The sequence below is a fragment of the Zingiber officinale genome, chromosome 1B, assembly GCF_018446385.1.
Source record: "Zingiber officinale cultivar Zhangliang chromosome 1B, Zo_v1.1, whole genome shotgun sequence".
NCBI classification, from domain to species: domain Eukaryota; kingdom Viridiplantae; phylum Streptophyta; class Magnoliopsida; order Zingiberales; family Zingiberaceae; genus Zingiber; species Zingiber officinale.
Window position 1 is genome coordinate 41,790,082 of NC_055986.1, and position 15,946 is coordinate 41,806,027.

The following is a 15,946-nucleotide window of genomic DNA, read 5'->3' on the forward strand; positions in this document are numbered from 1 at the left end:
CATGGTAAGGAAGATGCTCACCAGGCGCAAGAAAAACTTCACCAAATGTAACATGAAGAAGATGTCAAAATTTACATCCACCAACTCGAAGGAGAACATCACATGCTACGGCTACAATAAGAAAGGGCACTTCAAACACAAATGCTCAAACAAAGACAAGATCAAGAAGATAAAGCAAAAAAAGCACTAAAGGCAACTTGGGGCGAGCCTTCCTCGAACGGATCAGAAGCTGACAAACCAAAGTAAGCTAGCTACCTTGTGCTGATGGCAACCGAAGGTGAATCAGATCAAAAAGAAGAATCTGAATACGAGTCAAGCAACGAATCTGCATCCGGTTTAGACAAACCAACTGGAGTAATATTTAAATGTACTGTAAAATTCTTTAAAATTATTTTCTGCTTAAATAAGAAATTAACAAAAATTGAGGAACACGCTAAACTCCTCTTTAAGGAAAATAACATCATTAAGGAACAACTGAGCTTGACCTCCTTAACTGACCAAATTCAAAATAGAAATTCAACTCAAGCTGTAAATCTTGAGGAAGAAAATTCTGTGTTGAAAATTCAAGTTAAAGAGTTAAAAGAATAGTTGGAAAAGTTTACCTCAGGATCCAAGTATTTAAATATAATGTTTAGGTCCCAAAGAGCTGTGCACAATAAATCCAGACTTGGATATAAGTCTAACTTTACCTTTAAATCATTTTTAACTCTAACTCAAAATAAAAAAACTAACTAAAGCTTGAGTTCCGAAAGTGTGTCTAACCACGCAAGTAGGACTTAATCAATATTACATACCACAAAATAAAATACACTACCTAAATCAAAATAAATCAAACAACTCACTCTCAATCTCAAAAATTAAATCTTCAAAAATAAATTCAAACATAAAGAATAAAATCAAATCAAATAAAACTAAAGCTAAATTAAATGAAAACAAAGTTAATCTAAATTCAAACTATAACGAAGTCTATTATAACTATAAAGCAAATCAACACAAACCTAAAATATAAATCCAAAGTTCAATAATTCAAGAGAGGCACTAAATCAGTTGGCACCTCTAAAATAATAATTTACTCGGTTGGGTAATTAAGACTAGTTTAAATAGTGATAAAAGTTTAACTTGATAAATAATACTAGAAAGTTTTATATGATAGTAGGTTAGAAAAGCTCTATCTATGCATGTCTAGGAAGATATGACTTCGACCTGGTGCATTTAGCTTAGTGAAACTAACTGAAACTACTCCTTAGTAAGCCTAACTTGTTAAACCAAAGTTTTGTATTAAATTTAGTGGATAGGACTATTTAGAAAATTTTGAAGACATAGTTACTTTAATGATGTCTAGGTGACCCACCCCAACTTAGACGTTTATCAAAAGAATGTTTGTTTGTTGAATCCAAAGTTAAATTTGAATCTAACACAAGTTAAACAAACCTTAAAATTTGACTTAACTTATCTAACAAAATTATAGGTTCCCCTGATTAAAACTATAAATCAAATGAGATAAACAAAAATTACAATTAAATTAAAAATAAAAATAAATAAATTAAAATTTAAATTTAAAATTTAAATAAATAAAGTTAAATTAAATTAAATAAGTTTAATTTAAATCTTGAACTTAAAATTACAATTGAATTAAACTTAAAGTTAATTAATGTATTATTAAAATATTTTAAAAATCCTTTAAAATTTTATTTTAAAAATTATTTTAAAATAATTTCTAAAATAAATTTTAAAATAATTTCTATTTTTTTAAAAAAAATTATTTTAAAAATTACTTTAAAAATTATTTTAGGAATTATTAATTAAATTAATTAATTAAAATCTTAATTTTAATTAAAGATAAAGCTTAACATAAAACTTATTTAAATAAAATAAAAATTAAATTTAAAATTTAATAATAATTTATCTTAGTTAATTATTTTAAAATTTATTAACTTATTTTAATTAATTTAATTCGAGTAATAATCAATTAACTTAAATTTTAATTAGTTAGTCCTTATTTAATAGTTCGTTTAATAATATAAATTTAATTATTCTGATCAATTAATTAAATTTATAATATTAATTAATCAACTGAATAAAATTAATTACTTTCAATAATTCTAATAATCTAAATATATTTATAACTTATTTGTTAATTTAAAATTTATAATTGAGTAAATTATAAATTATAATTAATCTTAATTAATAAGTTAATTGAAAATTTAACTATTAACTCAATCTTAACCTAATACATTAATAATTAATCAATTCATTTTCTCTAAAATTAATTTAACTAAATCATTTAATATGAAAAAAATAGTAAAACTTAACTTAAATACAACACGAGATTAATCTAAACTTTTATTTCAAAATTCAGAATAACTAAATAATCCATGATTAATTAATAATTCAAGACTTTAATCAAACTTAATTCATGATTAATTTTAGATTATTTAAGTTAGAATTTTTAATTAAAATAAATTAAAAATCAAATTATGTCTACATTAGACAATATATGTTAAGCATCTCTCAAGAAAAGAAAATTAAGTCACAACTACAATTACTTATATATGTTTCAAAAGTATACACTCTTTAAAATAATTGTTGATCAATACTTACTATCTAAATTCGTTAAGGTCAACCACATACTTGTAAACTCCTAGACACATAGGTGGTTAATAAAGAGTTTTGAAGAAAGTGTTAAATTAAGGGGAGACTTATTTGAAAGACAAATTTAATCACATATTTTAAAAGTTTATCTTTCAACTTTTGATAAAATAGTTTCAATATAATTTTTTCAAAATCTTTGGGAAAAGTTCTTTTTAAAAAATTTTAACAAAAATATTTGAAAAATAGTTTTGATAAATTTTTAAAATTATTTTGAAATATTTTTTTAAAAATTTTCTTAAAATATCTTAGGTGTTCTTTGATCTGGATCTACACCCTAGATATATAGGAAGTTTTCTGTGTAGTTAATCATAATTTCTAAGGATGTGTTAGGTTGAGAGAGAATCCTGATTAAAAGATTAAACATAATTTTTAAAATTCTTTTAAAAATTAATTTTATAAATCTTTGAAACTCCGTTAAAAAATTTTATTTTAAAAATTATTTTAAAAATTTTTTACAAGACTCTTAGTGCTTAAAATTATTTAGAATTATGCTTTCAAAACACCTTGAAAAATATTTTGTAAAATTCTTATAGAGTTTTATTTTTGAAAATTAATATTTTGTAAAATTCGTATAAAGTTTTATGTTTGAAAATTATGTGCAACATGATTTTAAAATAAATACTAAAAGAGTTTTTTTTAATGTTTTGAAAATTAACTTTCAAAAGTTGCCTTGAACACCAACTTTAAAAATTAGTCTATAATAATTAATTACTCTAGAAAATTACATTTTAAAAATTATATTTTTGAAACACTTAATTATGTCTTTCAAATGTTATTGTTCGTGCAAAATCTAATGGAGAGTAACATTAATTTTGTCTTTTTGATGTATGTCAAAGGGGAAAAGTCATCCTAAGTTAGAAAAGTTCAGAATTTTTTTAAACTCCCAAACTTATCAAATCTCTCAAACTTTGAGAATTAACCCTTAAAACCCCAAGTCTAACTTAAGAAAATTGTCAAACATCAAAAAGGGAGAAATTGTTGGTGCAATCGATCTATAGGGTTTCGATGTTTGACAATATATCTAAGTCTGGTCAGTTTGATCAAGAATTGATCCAAACATGATTTGATGTTTCGAATAGAGAAGTCTAGTCAGGACTAGATGACTAGCAAAGGTAAGTCCTGTTAGAATTCGAGGGATGTTCTAAGGCAATTACCTTACGATTTTTTCTATTTATTTGATAAGTATAGATTCACTATTTGAGTGTATATTATATATTTGATTATCTTAAACTCATTTACTGAATACCCGTAATATAATTCATAGCATGAGAGAATTTGTGATTAGATCGTAACTAGTGATTATCTCTACATATGTAATTATGAATATATTAAAATTTCTCTAGTCGTCGAATTGATGCATTCGAACATCATCAATTCTGTAAGACTAGCACGGGTTATACTCCTTGGTTCGGCTAAGCAACTATTTTCTCATTGACTGGAGACATTGGAATGTCAAGAGTTAAATGTGGATGCTGGTTATGGTAACTAGTTCATTGGAGTGACTCGCTGTAAGATTTCATATGATTCTCTACATATATAAATATGCCTGTGAAGTTCTTACTGCAGCACGAGTGCAAGTTTCCTTCAACTTGAGGTATACAAGTCATCTTGGTTATGGAAACTTATACTTTGACATCTTAAGCAAGCATCTCATTGAGGTGTGGACTCGAGATAATTGAGTATAAGTTGAAGTGTCTGAAGGTGTTTGGATAGCTCACAGAGGATTCACCGCTTCTTGCAACCAGACGTATACCCTATGGCTACTCGTTAGAATTATTACTCAAAGTCTTTAGCCAAAACATCACATGTTAAGAGTGCGAGACTCTTGTACATATGTATGAGTAATTTGAATTCGTAAAACAAGGAATTATTACTTGGGGTAGGTGTGGCGTAGTCAGCCTAGTGGGAACAAGACACATAGACCATGTCCTGAACCAAGTGGGTATAAGACGAGTGAAAGGAACGAGACACGACTCATTGTAGTTGCTGAAGGGTTTAGAATTAATTCTAAGATCAACTATAATTTTTCGGCTAATTAGGGATCATGATGTACTACTAGACGCCACTCATGATCGTTCTATAACTAAGTAGTTAATTATGGACGACCAAGATAAACCAGAAATCTATTGGGTCACACGCACTAACGACTCTCTAAAAGACGTAAAACAAGATAAAGAATAGGATTCTTAGATCAATAGATAAATGTTTGGTTGGACTATACATAAGACAAATATGAAAATATTTGTCGCAATGGAAGTATGGATGAGTCACATCTCTTATGGAAGAGTTGGACCATATTTGGTTTAATCATGAATTAGTCATTAATCAACTTGGTTTAGTTGTTAACCAAATCAAAGGATTAATGAGCTAATTTTTTGTTAAAGAATAATAGGTTGTATTTGGGCTTTCTAATCCAACTCATTAATGAAGAATATATATTGATATGATTGAGAGAAAATTATACATATGAGATCATTAATTGACTTATAAAATTTTTGAAAAATCTTAACCCAATTTCTCTTCTCCTCTCCTTCTCCCCTCTGTCTTTGCTGCCGCCAACAAAGGACACTGTTCATCCTTAAAATTAGTCAGCATAAATTCAATATCAAATGACATTTTTTTTTTAAAAAAAAATAACAGTTCAAATTTTTATTTATTTGTATTTCAGATGATTTAAGGTAAACAACGATTAATCCAATCCATTGTGTGTGTTCGATTCTTCAACTAATTTATTTTTAGACGGAATTTCAACTTACCCATAAATTTTATCTACTTTTTCTATTTTAACCCAAGAATTAAGAATACTAATTTCTGATCCTATAATTTATAAAAAGGAATACAAAAATACAATACCTCTTCTTTGTCAGCACTCATAATAGAAGAGACACTGTTCATTTAGGTGTATAACTTGAGCAGAGTTTATAAGGGGAAACATGGCATTTGAAATAAGAAAAGTTATCAATATATTTCAATAGTTCAGCAACTTTTTCCATTAAAGCCAAAATGTTTCACTTGAGTATCAAAATGTCTTATCTCTATATTTAACCCTTCTAAATGACCACTATATCACTTGTAGAGTAAGCATTTTGATAGTAAAATAAAAATTTCCTTCACCTCTGTGATATGGACAATGCATGCCATGGAAAAATAGATTTGCATAGGAGAAGAGGCGACATTAAGATCAAAGCTTACTTCTTTGCATCTAGCTGGTGGCGACAGTTGCATTGGCATCTAGCTTCTCCATCTCCCAGGCGAGTAGGACGAGAAAATGGAGAACCCAATGTACATGGCACTGGTGGCACTGCTCATCCTTCACCTGCAACATCTTCGTGCACGGTTAACTGTGGCCAGAGAGAGAATTAGAGTATGATGCCTTGATTCCACTCATATTGGAGCTCATCGTGTTTCCTGCCATTTGCTTGCTTGTGCTGCACTATGGGGAGTAAATTTTGGGACGTCATTTAGGCATCTTTGGAACAAGACTACTAAGTCATTAGGCATCGTGTGAAGAGAAGTATGATCCTACTGAACTTAACTATCTACAAGATCTAAGGTGTAGTGGCCAAGTCTTCCAGTTCTATAAAGCTTTAGTAATTTTGTAGCAACTGTGCTATGTCTGTGCGCACTTGACTCTAGAGAAGCTTTAAGAGGCACTTGCAATGCTTTAATCTGAGATTCGATCAATCTCTCCATGTCACATTCATTTTCCAAATCTCCCTCAAACGATGATATGCAATCGAAAAGGGTTTGACGAACATCTTTGACAATGAAATCCTGCACAGAATCCTAATCATCAAGTTCTGCATGTTGGACGAACACAGCAATGCAAAACAAAAGTAGAGGGATGAAGTAACATATATTAATATGCTCGTGATTTTATGAACCCTAACATTGATCTTTTCCTTTTTTTTCCTTTTTCAAGTAAATGAACTACTTACTAATAAAAAATTAGAAAGTGAGACGAGGATAGAATTTAGAGGAAGACACTTGTGTTTAATGATTCTGAAAGTAAAAGGTGAATAAACTTTGGATCTGCTGACCTGTGTAAAATCTGAAGCATATTGTCCCTTTCTTCTATGTTTCTCTAAGCTACCAGGCATGCTATATGTAGTATCCTTCGGTGTTACCCATCGTTTGTATTCTTCAGACAAGTTTAGAATAGCCAGAAAATACCGAGCAAGTTCATGCTCATCCAATAGATTATCCTTGATAGCTCCTGTTGCGGAGAGAGCTAAGAAATGTACTGATCCAGCAAGAAACAGAAAACGAGATAGAAGTTCAGGCAGCTTCAGACCTGTCAAGGCTAGTTTAGCCCCTGAATGATAGTGAGCAATTTCAGGTCGAAGAATACCAGGTGTATCCAATACGTAGAGGTTGGGATGACTTCCAAACTGTAAAGACCATGTTTCAAAATGTTGAAAATGCAAAATAATATCATAAGGTCTACATGAAAGAAAAAAAGATAAGAAAAATGATTTGCAGAGGGAAAAATCTCAAGGAAAATCTCAAGGATAGACACATAAAATGATGGGCCCACAAAAGTAAAAATAGTGGGTCATGAATTTATGTGTCTATAGTTTTTCCATGAAATTTTTTCCCTCTGCGTATCATTACTCAAAAAACAAGGGCATACCATTATTATCATTGTTTCAGTTACTACCATGGTGCTGCTCAAAAGGAGTTACAAACTGTTTGCAACGTGAATGAGATTGACCTTAGATTTAAACCACATATTATCATAAAGCTATTGAGAGTTTTGGCAGCCTGAATCTAGAGAAGACAAAAGTCACAAACAATCCACAGCGCTAGATGGATAAGTTACTTCAGCGTTTGCAATTTGAATGAGATTGCTCTTAAATTTAAACCAAAGATGCTATAACCTAATTTAGGAAAATTTTCAAATTAGATGTTATAAACTAAATTTGAGATTTTTATTTTTGAGCTTAAAGTCTAAAATACTTTGATTTTTAGTAATTTCATATTCTAAATTAATTATAAGTCAACCTCCCTCACAATTTGAATGAGATTGCTCTATCACTGAGGGAAGGAGCTATTTTTAGACTTGAGCTGGAACTAAGTTCTCCATTCACCCTTTTTGGCGCATATATATTTTTTCTTTTGATAATCTTCATAATTTCTCGCAACTGATGCTTATTATTGATTTGAGCATGAAATCTCCGTTAAATAGTGAGATTTTAATTTTTAAATCTCTTAACAATGATTATAACATGATATTAGTATGGTGGACTAAATTCTGGACTTATGTAGTGATTTATTTACTAATAATCTTCCTATCTACTTCCACCATTGCAAGATTAATTTACAATTAGTCTATTGTTTTATCAAAATTAATCTTTCTAAAATAAATTTCAGACCCTGATACAATGAGCATACGTAAAGACTCATTTTGGAGCCTTATTCTGTTGATAGTACTGACCTGCAATCCAAGTTAATTTTAGATCTCGACAGAGGCCCATGTAAACTTCATATATTAAATCAAGTCTTGGTCTAAGTTCAATTTCATTTAATTTTGGTAGTTGAACTAAAATTTAGCAAATAATATTTTGTTAAGGTTAAAATAGAGGAGAATTGACCAAGAAATGATTGCTTTAGGGTACTTGATTAACACGTTATGGCTTTGACTATGGTAATCATCTTTTGCTCAAAACTAGAACTTGATTGAGGTATTGACTTAGACCTAGTAACCAAGAATAGAGTTAGAATTTAATGGATTAGACTCTACTAGGTGAGCCATCAATATAGAGTAAGATATATCAACTATCTTGATTAATCAATCTGATCATTCAATTTGTTAAAGGTTTAGATGGATGTTGATCTAGTTATTTTACTTGGGTTTTTGGAGTTGCATTTCAATTATTCTGCACACTTGAAAAGTATATAGTGTCAATTTCTTATTGACATGGATCAACATAGATGCTACCAAAAGCACTTAGGATCTTGTTTAATATCTAATTTGAAATTGTTTGGTGTGATATTCACTAATGAAATGATTTTCTTGACTATATAGGATTGGAGCAGTGATTATGGATTAGTGATCAATGTATAATGAACTCAACTTCTCCATATCTATGAGAACAATACCAAGAGTTCGACTAATTAGCTAGCTTAGTCTTTCTATGATTTTAGGAAATTTGTATGTTTTGGAATGATCAGTCCTTACATTTATTTTAAAAGAATGTTGGTTTAAGCTAGACATGCCATAATTTAATGAGAATGATTAGGAGTGTAATAAAACTATACTTTAAGTTGAATCAATGACCATAATCATAATCTCTTTGGCAGAAAAAAAAAATACAATTGCTGATGATACAGTTATAGATTAATCAGATTTCTTCATTCATTTTAATTTATGATGATAGATTGTCCTTGATTTGTACCTTTAAAATATAATACTCTTGCTATTGATAATGCCCCATTGTTATGGCTTGAAATCTTATGCCGTGCTGAGCGGCACAATCAAAACAGTATCATTCCAATAAATTATCGAAACTTAATACTACTTAGCACAAGCACTATTTCTTGTGCCGATGTGTCAATTATGTCCATAAGTATCGTCGCATGCTACAACATGAGTCAAAATGAATTGAGGTAATATTGTTAATTTTTTATCTTGTGCCCATACAAGATAACGTCAAAACTTGATCATTCCAAATAAAACACAAAATCCAAACTTGGTGGCAAAAAGGCATACGCTAGCCTGAGCACCCCACACAACTGGTCCCATAGTCATTTGTAGATAGGTAAATCACGGATGACTTTGCCTTTGAACAATGACCATTGCATGAAGGAGGGTAGGCACCTGGCAAGCATTTCGCTGTCAGGAATTGACCTCCAAACCTCTTGGTGGCAACACCCTATGCAATAACCATATGCCCGTCCCATGGGGACAAAAGGAACCAAAATCCAAACTTAAATATATAGTTGGTGTATCTTCTTATTTTTTTTATTTTTTTTCTTCTTTCTCCTTCCATCTCCAATTCTTCACCAACATCAAGTGTTTAAATGTCGGCACGATACTGAGACAATATCGTTTTAGTCAAAGACTAAAACTCTAGCACGACTCAAGATTGTGAATCTTGCCCATTATACCTGGTTTTATTTATGATATAATAAAGATTGTCATTATGAAAATATATTTTTCTCTTATGGATTAAATTCAATTGATTTTATTATCAACTCAATTTTGAAATAAGTTTGATGCCATGTTTATGATCCTTTCCCTCATATCTACAATCATAGATAAAGTATGATACTTCTTATGGAAAGGTTGTTGTTGTTGATCATTGATAATTTTCTTTAGAGACTCAATAATTCCTTGATACAATTACCAATATGATGTACTCAACTCTATCACTTCATAGATTAGATAGTATCACTTATTTCGCATTGCTACCACCTTGACTTCATTGTGACTTACTATTAGCATCCTCGAATTCTCATTTTCTCTCATGGATTATATTCTATTGATTTTAATTATCAATTCAATCTTGAAAATAAGTTTAATGCATGATCCTTTTCTCTCATATCCACAATCATAGTTAGATTATGATACTTCTTCTTATGGAAAGGTTGTCACTGATGATCATTCATAATTCTCTTTATCGGCTCAATAATTCCTTTATAAAATTACCAATGTAATGTACTCAACTCTATCACATGATAGTCTAGATAGTTATCACTTGTTTCACACTGCTGTCACCTTGACTTTATATTTGACACATTGTTAGCATACTCGAATTCTCATTTTGCCCCATGAGATAGAGAACTTTTGGCTTATAATTTGTCACATGTGTCAACAACAAGATTCACTACTTGAACTCATGGCATATTGTGGCCAGTCCAAGGGAGTGTGAAAGTTTCACCATGGGCAACTCTCATCTTAAGTATATGTTTGATCTCAATAGGTCATTCTTGGATATTGACTGGGGCTCTTTTGAGTACTTGTTTAAGATAGGGGGTGTCATTGGATAAAATTGTGAGATCAATAGTATGGGGTGTCAATCAAGTTGACCAATATTTGTTTTTCACATTTTATGTTTCATTTCTGATTTTGCTTATTTATGATATTCTTTTGCTTGATATGTTGATTCATGATTGTGTATTCTCTTTTTTTAATGAGCTTATGTTAAATTTGTATCTATATGTGCACAACTATGTTATTGTGACTTGATGGCTTATTTGCGCCTATAGTTGTTTACTAGATTTTATTTTTTGAACTCCTATTTCTTAACCATATACTTGTTAGTGTGCACTTATGTGCCAAGACACTCCTTATGTATTTTTTGGATAATTATTTCATAAAGGTAAGTATGTATCGTTAATCATTTATTTTTCTGTACGTATATGATTAATGATAAAGTCTCATAGATTAATGGTTATATTAATCTAAAAAATAGTCCTTGATCGGATAGATATATGGAGGAGACATAGATATCTAGATCAACGCTAAGTATGATTAGGTCAAGTTAAACCAAGGGATGGATATCCAAGTTGTACTTGGGGTGCCTTGAGTTTAGAGGTACACTAGACACGACCTGCTTAAGAGGAAACCACATATTAAGTATCATTGACCATTCTTTTTATGAATGAGTATAACTGATCTTTTGACTTGAGACCTTCATTTATTCTATGCGTGGAGTTCTGTACTTTGACGCCGTTAAAAGCAGTCTTTAATCATATTGCGATTAATACGGTAGTTGGGTGTATGGCAAAGTGTAGAGAGAATAGTATTAAGTCAATAAAGGATTCATCATTCTCTTGGATTAGGAGTTAACATCCTGGCCGCTTGATAGAGATATTAGTGACTTGAAATCCATGGCCATGGGAAGAATAATTCTATTATTCAAGAGAAGTCTATTATATCTTGGAAATCAAGTAAAACAATTAATTTGTTAATGATGCATAATGTATCGAATTAAGTGGGATGTAGACTTAGATGAAGAGATTGAATTACACAGTAATCGGTTCATGATGGTTTATAGTTTATGACTAATATTAATTTTATTATGTTGTGCGACTAAAAACTGTTCCTAGACGGTTACCTTAGTCTGTGTTACTGCCTTCGTGTATAAAATCTAGAGGGTCACACGCATAACACGTAGACATGAACATTATCTATAATTAATTATTTTAGTGGATACTAAAATTAATCAATAAGAATTAATTGTATTATTAATTAATTCTGAGATATTAGAAGCTAATACGGGTCAAGATCAAATATGGTTTTATTTGATTCAAAGAAGAGGGAGTAGAGAATTTGGATAGACACAATAATGGTGATCCTTGGAAAATTTGAAGAGTTATAACTCTTCATATTCCTTGAAGAATTAATGGATGCCATAATTCTACTTAAATGAAGAATTAATGGAGGTCATAACTTTTCATCTTCCTAATTAATGGAGGACATAATTCTACTTAAATGAAAAATTAATGGAGACCTTAACTCTTCATCTTCCTTGGAGGCTATAAATAGTCACCCTTGGAAAAGTTGGATGGATGAGCTCTTTTTCATTTCTCTCTTTCTTCCATCAAAAGGATCAATAGTGCTTCCAAAAGGTTTTGTCGATCCAAGAGGCTAGTACCTAACGGATCGTATCAACTCCGTGATCTAGTGCGCGTAGATATCGCTAGAGGAGTCATAGTGAGGCTCTTATTTGTTTGTGATATCATTCACGCCTATCGAGGACTCAAGGTATGTTTTTATGTTATTTTATTAAAACTATATGCACCATGAAGAGATTCATGATTTAATGGAAAAAATTTGATTTTAATATATGTATTCTGCTGCACTCCAATTCTAACAATACTATAGGGACCTACCTAGTATCGTTGCTAATATGTTACATTTACAGCATTTTTTTAGCAGGGGTTATTGTGAAGTTTGTATTCAAGTGACATTAGCATGTGCTGAGTGATTGAGTGAAAATTTATATGCTTTTTTGAATGATTTCATAAAATTTTACACATAGTAGAATTTTTATTGTTAGTTCATACCGGGACATAATAGAAGAAGTGCAACCTTGTAAACAATTTCTACCACCAAGTGCTTAAGAGTTTATTGTCAACATTCTTTCCTCCTTGCAACACCTTACCTTTGAAGGTTGCTAACTCTTCTTTGCCACTCCCAAACTTGACTAACTATTTTCCACTTGCTTGAATCTTCATGGAATAAGATATTACAATAAAGAACAAGCTATGACTTGCAAATTATGCAATGAGTGCTCCTAGTTTGTTTTACCAACAATTATGAGTAACTCATTTAAACCTCCAAACAAAATACTAAACCATTATAAAGCAGAGCACTGAGTTGTCCTTTTATTCTTGATGGTTCCAAAACTTCAACAGCACCAGGACAACAGAGTAACATCTTAAGAAACTTTTAGTTATTATAAAACTTCATCATATTATCAGCATTTATTCCAGAATTTCAACTCAAAATAGATTGTGCTTCACATCACATTATAGAGAGCTAGGTGAGCCAAATTTTGCTTTCACCATTCAATTCCTAGCCTCAAGTTTTCCTATTCCTTGCAGATGCCACTACATGCATTTCTTTTCTTTAAACAAGACAGGTGGAAAGATGCAAGACAATGCTCCCATAGAAGAAACATACCTTATAACTGCTGATATCTTCTGTTTCCCCAGGATATGGGCTAACTACTGCATGCTTTAGTTTTCCTTTCTCTGCAAAATGGTGTTGCATAGCAACAACAATAACAACAATGAACCCTGAGACTCAGATAGTTGAATGGCCAACTGTGTTACGTAGAAGCATACAGAAAAATAAATAATGAAAAAAATCAAAATTTCATAATCAATGGTTGAGAGAGCACCTGCTGCTCCAATCCTTCCTATTTGATGCATATTATTGGCTATGGATGATTTTCCAACATTCGGGATTCCAGCAAGGAGTATAGTTGCAGTATACTTACTCTGACCAAACTTTAGTTCTTTCAGTTTAGCTCGTACAATTCTCAGTAGCTGACCAAGAAGATAATTTTGATCAACGCCCTCAAAAACCATAATGGATAAGTGTTTGGTAATGCCCATAAAGGCATCCCTACATTGAGCACAACAAATTTCTCTATTGGACACCATTTACGAACTGAAGCTATTTAGTAAATGCAGTATCATATTACCTCTTTGATACTATCCTTATTGTGAGCATTGAGTCCACACGTTGGATAGTTCTGGTTTTTGAAGTTCTCAATCCATTTCTAAAAACAAAGATGGTCAGTTTTAAAGAGAAAAACTTAGATATATACAAAGTAAAAAAGGTTATCATTCTCTTGGGGGGGACTTCTGTTGCAAAAATAAACAACAGAAGACCCAATGCTTCAAAGATATTACCTTGGTTAGGGAATCATTAGCCAAGTCAACCTTGTTCAGCACAATCACTTGCTTATGGGAGCAACACGCTTTTCTTAAGGACTCAAAAGCAGATGTAGTTGGGATCTGCAGAATAAGTTAAACCACAAGGCTAAAAAAATTTAGTGCATAGTTCCTCTGATTAACACAAAAAAATGCCTTAGGAACTTATATACCTAGATTTTCTTCAATACTTTATTATTACTCTGAGACAAAATCAAAATTTCATGAATCACAGACAATATTACTTTTCCCCCCAATGTTTAGTAGTACGTTAACAATATTGTGGTTCTTAGAAGTAAAGGTGCGTTCCTGGCAACAAATTGTATCTATACAACCAGAGCATCCAGAAGCTAAAGAAAATATTTGTATAACTCAATCCAATTGAGAAGATACGAGCCTCAACAACAGAAGTGTTTTCACATGACTAATGCCAATAAGTGAGTTCTTTCCAAAAGTTGAATTTTTCTAACAATTCAAGGAAATCCATTTTTTGCTTATTCCTGACAAAAAAACAACTAAACAATCGGCAGCTACATGTTTGTAAAGATTTGTATGATAGATCACGGATAGAAAAGGTGAAGAAAATTCACAAAACATATCTCGACAACAAAAAAGCTTCAAAACATCCATGCAAACAGTAACATAATGAAAACAAATAGGAAAGCAAAACCATTGAACAAAAACAAAGAGAAAGAGGAACAAACCCGAGCATCGCGGACTTCGAGAACAAGGTCAACGAGTGGGATACGATCGAGGATGGCCCGCTCGGCAGCAGCAATGCGAGAAGCACACCATCTGCCAGAACCTTTCTTAGAAGCCAATTCACGGGCAACTGCGTCCAAACGTCTTGTGAAAGGCGTAGCCATCGCTGTTGCACAGGGAAGAAAAAGAAATTTGGGGATAAAAAAATGTATAGGTTGCAATGGGAAGTATGGTTCGTCAGAACGGACGCCACGGGAACGGAATGAATGAGCTGTACCAAATTTCCGGTAGATAACGTTGCAGACTTTGGCAGCGTCTTGAAGCGGCGGCGTCTTCTCCGGCGACAGATCACGGCGGCGGCGTCGCCTTCTCCGGTGACAGCTCACGGCTGCGGCGGTGGAGACGGCGGCGCGTGCGGGAGAGGTGAAAAGCAGCGGCGGAGGAAGTGGTTTGGTGGCGACGGAAGAGACGGCGCGCGTGCGAACTGAGGAAGGCGGCGTAGGAATAAAACTTCGGAAATTATTTGGCACCTAGGGTAATTATCCAATAAATTCAGAATTTAAATATGACTTAATTAGATTGCAACAATTATCCTCTCTAAATATTATATAAAATTTATTTTAAATTCCAAACATTCCTTTAAATATAATTTATTTTACGTATCATTAACCCATCTTATAATTTTATTAAAAAATTTCTTCTTTACTAACTAATTTTATTGAATATTCTTTTTTTCTATTTATATTAAAAATAATTTTAAAATTTATTAGTCATTTTTACAAATACACATCAATCAGAGATTTAGAGTTCGAGACTCAGCTGTAACGTATTATTAGAATTTTTTCTCATTAATCAATCAGGGATCTAGAGTTCAAGACTCAGCTGCGATATATTATTAAGAATTATTCTAATTAATCAATTATAAATCTGGAGTTTTTTTAGTTCCACATCTTAGAATTAGTAAAATAAGAAACTTTTATACTTTTCGCTAAAATTAAGTGACGGTAATTCTTGTTGGCCAGAATCTGACCAGCTAGAATTTTTTATCCTCCAATTAGAATGCATGCATGTACATGCATGTAATTAATGTACACAGATGATATTACTAAAATACTCATGTGTACACTTGCATGTATTGATTCTAGCTGGCCAGATTCTGACCATTTAGTATTACCCTTATTCTTATCAATTTAATATCTGA

The 15,946-nt window shown here is 31.5% G+C and overlaps 1 protein-coding gene across 3 annotated transcripts; it reads right to left on the minus strand.

Annotated features, from left to right (window-relative positions):
* Positions 1-5,591: 5,591 nt before the first annotated feature.
* LOC122055625 (DAR GTPase 2, mitochondrial-like) lies at positions 5,592-15,261 on the minus strand. 3 transcript variants are annotated; one of them, XM_042617158.1, is made up of 9 exons: positions 15,023-15,261; positions 14,748-14,911; positions 14,023-14,127; positions 13,812-13,889; positions 13,506-13,653; positions 13,286-13,356; positions 6,947-7,043; positions 6,693-6,868; positions 5,592-6,426 (listed from the first exon to the last, which is right to left on the minus strand). In XM_042617158.1, exons 2-9 carry the CDS (start codon positions 14,907-14,909, stop codon positions 6,184-6,186), a joined length of 1,080 nt encoding a protein of 359 aa, XP_042473092.1. In that variant the 5' UTR covers positions 14,910-14,911; positions 15,023-15,261; the 3' UTR covers positions 5,592-6,183. The 3 variants fall into 3 exon arrangements, with proteins under 3 accessions (XP_042473092.1, XP_042473083.1, XP_042473099.1); XM_042617149.1 differs by having other exon boundaries at positions 6,693-7,043; XM_042617165.1 differs by having other exon boundaries at positions 6,693-7,043; positions 13,506-13,732.
* Between the last annotated feature and the right edge of the window lie 685 nt (positions 15,262-15,946).

Excerpts from the sequence above, each read along its gene's own strand:
- LOC122055625 (XM_042617149.1), bottom strand. The coding sequence starts at position 14,909 with ATGGCTACGCCTTTCACAAGACGTTTGGACGCAGTTGCCCGTGAATTG. Across the intron at positions 14,128-14,747 it reads TCGAAGTCCGCGATGCTCGG|ATCCCAACTACATCTGCTTT; the intron begins GTTTGTTCCTCT and ends CTTATTCTGCAG. Across the intron at positions 13,890-14,022 it reads CTAATGATTCCCTAACCAAG|AAATGGATTGAGAACTTCAA; the intron begins GTAATATCTTTG and ends CTTTGTTTTTAG.